This window comes from Triticum aestivum, chromosome 2D (genome assembly GCF_018294505.1).
Source record: "Triticum aestivum cultivar Chinese Spring chromosome 2D, IWGSC CS RefSeq v2.1, whole genome shotgun sequence".
In the NCBI taxonomy this organism is placed as follows: Eukaryota; Viridiplantae; Streptophyta; class Magnoliopsida; order Poales; family Poaceae; genus Triticum; species Triticum aestivum.
In genome coordinates this window covers 93151716-93158620 of record NC_057799.1, presented here as the reverse complement: position 1 = coordinate 93158620, position 6905 = coordinate 93151716, and the positions used below count along the sequence as shown (strand labels likewise).

Sequence of the window (6905 nt, the reverse complement as noted above, 5' to 3'; positions counted from 1 at the left end):
AATGAGTAATCTCAAGATCAACTTGGCCAGTCACGTGCGGCTCGCAGACTGATCGTCCTCTCATGCTAAGCCGACAAAAAAGAGAGGGACACGGTTGTCAGAGGTGTCGCCGGCGGGAGGCGCGCGACAGGATCACCGGCCGCCTCCGCGGGGAGTGAGTACGTGTCCGTGTCTGTGTCCCCGTCAGGCCCAAGAAGCAGAACACCTCGCCGTCGCGGTCGCCGACGTGTCCCCTTCAGGCCCGCCTCTGCCGACGTCCCTGCCCCCGTTCCGCTCAGCAGCGGCTCGGCGACAATCTATACGACCCGCGCTGCTGCCGTATATTAATCCCGGCTGATCTCGACGCGAAACCGCCGATCCGAACAAACGACACGGTTTTGCTTCACAGCACAATTTGGAAACAATTTCATAATGGGATTGGATCTCTGATGAGTAAACTATGAGATCAATGGGGTAGATCGGGCTGCATTGGATTGCGATGTGTGCAATGATTATTCGGTTGGAGGAGCATAGCTAGCTCTGGATGGACCGCACGGGCACGGTTGTCTTGTCATTGGTGCTGCTTGGACCTCAAAAAATATTGTGGAATGTGGACCTTTTTAATAGAAAATATAGGGGGTGTATTCTACTTGCAAACTGAAATGAATTACGGAGGTTGCTTCCAGCTTAACCCTAGTGGTGTAGAGTACTATTTTAGTGTTGAACCTGGTCAGCTTGAGATAGAGAAGGTGAATTTAGGTGCTATTTTAATCCATATTAATTGTCGTTGATTAAGTGTAAAATTGTACAAAATCGGCGACAATTAATATGAATCGAAGGGAGTACAAGTTATGACTTTCTTTAGCGTGTTCCAATCAGTGACCACATGATTGAAATTGTGATTGTGTAGTCCGTGTGCCACTCAAAACCCAATGAGTGACCACATGATTGAAATTTTGGCACTCAAAAGTTATGGCGGTAATATTATACAGTCTTAGCACGATGAAAAGTCAATTTTCAAGTTTATAAAAATATATCCTGCTTTCCAATATTATTATTACAAAACACTAGAATAATATTACCGACATGTCAGTAATAGTAATGGTAGACGTTTTCAGATGGACCGCAATCCCGTGGCTTGGGAAAATAATGTACAATGTGGGCCTTTATTAATAGCAAATTATACTTTCTACTTGTGGATTACATTGAATTGTGGAGGTTGCTTTCTAAAAAAAAAATTGGAGGTTCCTTCAAGCTTGACAACTCCGGCGCTATTTTATTGTACAACCTTTCGATGGGTTTCTCACTTGCTTGCCATATACGGAACATAAATTCGGCAACTCACAAAATCTTGATTGTGTAGTGCTTGTGTTATTCAAAAGGGGAACCCCTCTTTAGGCGGCGCAAGTGCATTCTTAAGATCATTAACTATGTTTTTCCTCCCGACAATTTAAAACTAGAATAATACCGTCACCGCAGCACTAGCAGTAGACGTTTTCGAAAGTGCACGGCGAGACGGTGTACGCGACGGAACGCATCCGTGCCCACCGTCAATGTTTCGACGGACCGCGACTCATCTTCCTTTTCCTTGTTACTTGTATGGTTTTCGGCCCAGTTTTCCTTATAAACGTGTCAATTTGTTAAGGTTTTCGATCTGGATTTTCTTGTAAACTAGACCACTCCTCTGGCATATTGGCAACTTTGCGTAATATACTCAGGTGCCCCCCCCCCCCTTCTAAAAAAAGTAAATTTTGGTACTCCCTCCTATCAATATTAATTGCCCTGATTTAGTATAATACTAAATCAGATTTATTTGTCGTTGATTTAGTATATTCTACTAAATCAGCGGCAATTAATATTAATCGGAGGGAGTACCAAAATTTACTAAAATTATACGACTAATTACTAATATGGATCGGAGTGAGTGCAAGATATGACTTTCTCTAGCATGTTTCAATCAGTGACCACATGATTGAAAATACGAGTGTGTAGTCCGCGTGCCATTCAAAACAGAATACTACCGTCTTTTTACACGATGAAAAGTCTATTTTCAAGTTCATAAAAATATATCCTGCTCTCCCAATATCATTACCAAACACTGAAATAATATTACCGCCATCTCAGTAATAATAATGGTAGACGTTTTCGGATGGACCGCAACACTGTGGCCTGAGAAAATAATGCACAATGTGGACCTTTATCAATCGCAAAGTATACTTTCTACTTGCGGATTATATTGAAAACTGTGGAGGTTGCTTCAAGCTTGACAACTCCGACGCTATTTTATTGTACAACCTGATGGATGGGTTTCTCAACAACTTGCAATACACGAAACATAAATTTGGTGACTCGCAAATCTTGATTGCGTAGTGCTCGTGTTATTCAAAAGGGGTACCCGTGTTTAGGCGGCGCAAGTGCGTTCTTAAGATCACTAATAAATTGTGTTTTTTCTCCCGACAATCCAAGACTAGAATAATACTGTACGTGCCTGTTAGTATACCAGCATCAGTAGTGTAGATGTTTTCGAAAGGGTACGCGACGAAACACACCCGCGGCCACTGTCAAGAGCAAGCTGTCCTCGTGAAAAAAAAGAGCAAGGTGCATCCTGCATAACAGAGCGCCGTCACGCACCGGAGATTTGACTAGTGATTTTTATACAGCATGGACGGCTGCAAAGTTTCCACCTTTTTGACAATATAAGAAAGGAAAAAAAACACGGGCGAGACTAAAAGAAAAAAAAGACAGAAAGAAGAATCTCAGGTCATGTGTGTGGTGGTTCAGCTAGTTCCACAGAGTGTTCGGCCGCAGAGGATCCGGCTGAGCGCGCCGCAAGTGCGTACTAGTCCCGACTTGGGAGGGGCCAATGCTTTCCTTTCCCTCCATATTTAAACGGCCCATTGGCGGGGCACCCGACGTGGCACGGGACGACCGGGCGGCGGTCACGCTGGGAAGCAGGGGCCACGCAGCCGCCGATCCTCCGGGCCCCATGAGTCAGTGGCACGTCTGCTGCCACTCGCAGGTCATTCTCGTTCATGCGGGAGGCGCCACGGCTCCGGGCTGAAGGCCAGAGCACGAACCATTCATGGGCAGTGAATGATCGTCGACCCTGTTTGTGCGCTTGTGCTTGGCTGTTGTTTTTTTTTAATCAAAAATATAACAAGGAACGGCCTCCAAAATTCAAAGCGGCGGCCCCGTGGTTTAGGGTGTTCACACAAAGCTGGCCTGGCTTGGCAACTGACCGATTCCGTTCAACACTTGTAGGTCACTCATCTCATTCTGGACCAAACATGGCTGCATGGAATGATCCTTTTGCCCATTTGAAAAAGGGCACCTACTATGTTGGTCAAGAATGCCGGTGGGTGGGTGTCCTACCAAATGGGACAAACCTTGAAACAATTTGCTCATCAAGTCATCATTTCAAACATAAAAATTGGAATAAATCTGTCAAAATGGCGGTTTTGGAAGTAAATTGCGTTGTTAAAATCCCTGCTAGCCATGCACATTTCACATTTTAGTCGTAGAAGAAACTTTGTGGTGGCAGTCTTGCCAAGAGTGAAACCACTCAGCTCCAGTAGGGACAAGCCACTCTGAATTCAGCGAAAAGACGCACATACTAGTACCGCACCCCAAAAGGCCTCTCAGCCTGAAAGGCGAAGCAGGGCCACCGCAACTGCGACAAGGCAGGCAGAGGACACGATCATGCCATCCGGCAACTCTGATGAACCGTTTGCGTTCCGTCCGAGGAAGCAAAAAACACCATCAGTTAGTACCACAACAGACTCGTCTCATCTTTACAGGTTTTGACGGACACTATAATGGTGAGCCAGCCATCATCATCAAGGGCAAAAAAAAGTCAGACACGACACAGTTTCGCAAGGACGGCAGGGAAGCCTTATTGCTGATGTTATGTACCGGGCTGGGCTGGGCTCGACTAAACAACTTATGCCGCCCGCCGACCGAGGGCGGAAATGAAACCAAGGTATTTTTTTTTCTAATGGTGGATGAATGGAATTGGCAGCTCATTTCGACGGCCAATTCCGGTTGTTGTTGGTGTTGCTGCTGTTGCTGTTGTTCCTCGGCTTGGCATTTGGCTGCCAAGCCCGGTTCCCTTGCTTCCGGATGTCTTGCGGATCCACCATCTGTACAGTCCTCTGCTTCTTTGCTGCAATGACAATCAAAAGTTTGACATCATTACTCAAATCACATATAGAGCAGAAGCAGTGAAGTTCACTGTTATATTCTTTGGCAAAATTAATACTATTTACTTAACTGTGGTATATTATAGTCTAAGCTAAGAGGCAACCAGACCACTTCAAGCCATGATTTACAGCCAGGAATGAAGTGATGTGGCCACAGGTAATAACAGGAAAGCCCAAAATTTCATGGTCAAACACATACCGTTATCGAATTCTTGGTACCCTTCCTGAAGCTTTCGCTTTGTCATCTCTAGCTTGGAGTTAGTTGCCAGTTCCAACTTTGCATTCTTTGCGAGATCTAGCTTCGCTCGAAGCGAGTTCGCATCAGGATTGCCCGCCGGTTTCTGCAGGGCGGACACATAATTTAGGATTAGTACAAGTAAGACAGGCACAAAGATTTTGTTCAAAGTGCAATATGCTCACATCAGATGGCACCGGTTGCGGTCTGCCTTGGGCGGGCGAGGCACCTTGCTGCTGCTTAGGCCTCACTTGAGGTCTCCCACGACCCGACTCAGCACTTGAGGGCTTCGTCAGCATGGCCGCAATGAATTGCTCTCTCGTTTGCCCATTGGCCAGTTCTTGCGGCCGGGATTGCCTTGCTGCAGATTGTTCTTGCCTCCAGCTCTGGTCAGGGTCATACTGCTGGGCCACTGGCTGCGGCGGCCTTCTAATTGGTTCTTGGCTTCCCGGATGCCGCTGTACACTGTTCCTTGTATCTAGTGATAATAATTCACAAAACAATCAACATGTCAAACGCTAGTCCCTGGCAAAGAACAATCACAGAATGGATCAAAGAGGGTTAAGATGTCGCTCACTTCCAGCATCATCCATTCCATCAAACATCCTAGAGCCCTGGTTGTCCTGAGAGAAATTCCAGATGGAATTGTGTCAGATCATACTATGGACCCCATAAAACTGCAGAGCCGTTAATTTCTAGGTAAATTCAATTACCTCTGAGAGCCGGATGGAAGTACTCGGTGTGGCGAAGAGTGCCCCCTCGTCCACGGAAGGTGATGACATTCCTCGGTCTTCCTGCTCCAGACTGGACGGATGCATGGACTGAGGGGTGTGATCTGCGAATTGTTTGCAGAAGAGAACAATTAATCAGCTAATGAAGTAGCACATAATTAGCTTATAGTACAAGCCTACAAGGCAAGCATTACTTAAGTAAAAACTTGAAATATGATGAACTATTTTGATCGCTACTTACCAACAATGGCGTCTCCGCTGCCTCCATTGCTCATCCACTCGTCAACTATACTCTTCCAACCCCTGCGATTCACACGAAACATGCCAAGGAATGTTACTACAATAAAAATGGGTATCGATAGCTAAAGGAAATACATAAGTAATGTAGAAAATAATTTTCTAGAAATGGTTTGGACGAAGAAAAACATGGAGATGCATACCCGATGAGCAACCGTACGAGGTGCCGAATCTGCTTGGAGTTGTGCTTCCGGAGGGTGCCCACGGTCTTCCCAATCGCAGTGACCTATGAGGACGAATCCGCGTGAGCACCAGCCAATACAAAGAACGAAATAAGCATGGCAAATCGATCAACGGAGCTCCTGTGGATGTCGTGTCTCTCACCTTCAAGGTGTGCACCGTGAACTCCAGCTGCTGCAGCCGCCGGAGCAGATCGAGCAACGCCGCCTCCGACTGAAACAGCACGGCAGAACAGATTCAGCACGGGCGGTTACGACTTACCAGCCAACAACCAGCGGCACGGACGGCGGCAGCGGCGTGGAGAACAAGGGGGATGAGCGTGACCTTTTCCTGGTAGTTGACGAGGACGGCCTTGATTTTCTCGGCCTCGGCGGCGACGGAGTCGTCGTCGTGGCGGGGCGCTCCGTCGTCGGTAATGGCCTCGGCGCGGTCGGAGCTGCAGAGGCTGGGGACGCTGGCGGCGCCCTCGGGGAGGAGCTGCTGCTGCTGCTGCTCCTGCGCCTGCGGCTCAGCGGCGGGCGCCCCCGCCGGGGGACGCGCCGCTGCCGCCGCGGCCCCCGCCGCCGTGGTCGGCGCGCCGGAGGACACGAGGAGGAGCGCCGTGTAGAGGCGCTCGGCTATGGCGTCGCGCCTGGCGCGGAGGGCGGCGGGCTGCTCGGACGCGGCGACGTCGATGGCCCCCTCGATGGCGTTGAGGATGTCCTCGCCGCCTCCCCGGAAGAAGTTGACCCAGTAGTCCCTGGGATGCGGCGCCATCGCCGCCCGCCGATCGATCGGGCTCCGACCCACCAGCCCCCAATCAAAACCCACTCCTTCCTCCCCGTGCGGCGGCGACGGACGGAGATTGGTTATTTCAAGTTTTAGTTCCGATTCAGTTCTTCCGTTACCGGCCAAGATGGATGGATAGATAGAAGACGAACACGAAAAAAGGTAAAAATGAAAAAAGTGTCTACTGCGGATTGGCACACCCAGACGCAAGAACTCGCCAGGGGGTTGGCATTACCATCCACCAATCTCACGGCCGGCGCACGCAAGAACGAGGACGGGACCGGTGAGGGCGGACGGACGGGAGGAAGAACGGAAGGGAGAGAAAAAAAAATGGGTTTTTGCCCCGGGTCTGCTTTCCTTCCTCCTCGGTGCGTGGCTAATTCCGATCTTTGTCCTGTCTACTGCGGATTCCCCGTCGCCCCCACGAGCGAGGGAGGGTCTGCGCTCCCGCGAGTGGGGGTGGGAGATGGAGGGGGGAGAGGGAGGGGGGCGGAGAGAGTGCGCGGCGCTTGTGGT

At 49.2% G+C, this 6905-nt stretch overlaps 1 protein-coding gene across 1 annotated transcript; it reads right to left on the bottom strand.

Annotated features, from left to right (window-relative positions):
- Positions 1-3698: 3698 nt before the first annotated feature.
- LOC123051885 (probable mediator of RNA polymerase II transcription subunit 26b) lies at positions 3699-6626 on the bottom strand (the record flags this gene model as incomplete). The annotated part of the gene is given in 9 exon segments (XM_044474879.1): positions 3699-4141; positions 4378-4519; positions 4599-4891; positions 4991-5036; positions 5127-5248; positions 5386-5447; positions 5585-5667; positions 5766-5834; positions 5946-6626. Coding segments are annotated over 9 exon segments (1392 nt in total). The 3' UTR covers positions 3699-3998.
- Between the last annotated feature and the right edge of the window lie 279 nt (positions 6627-6905).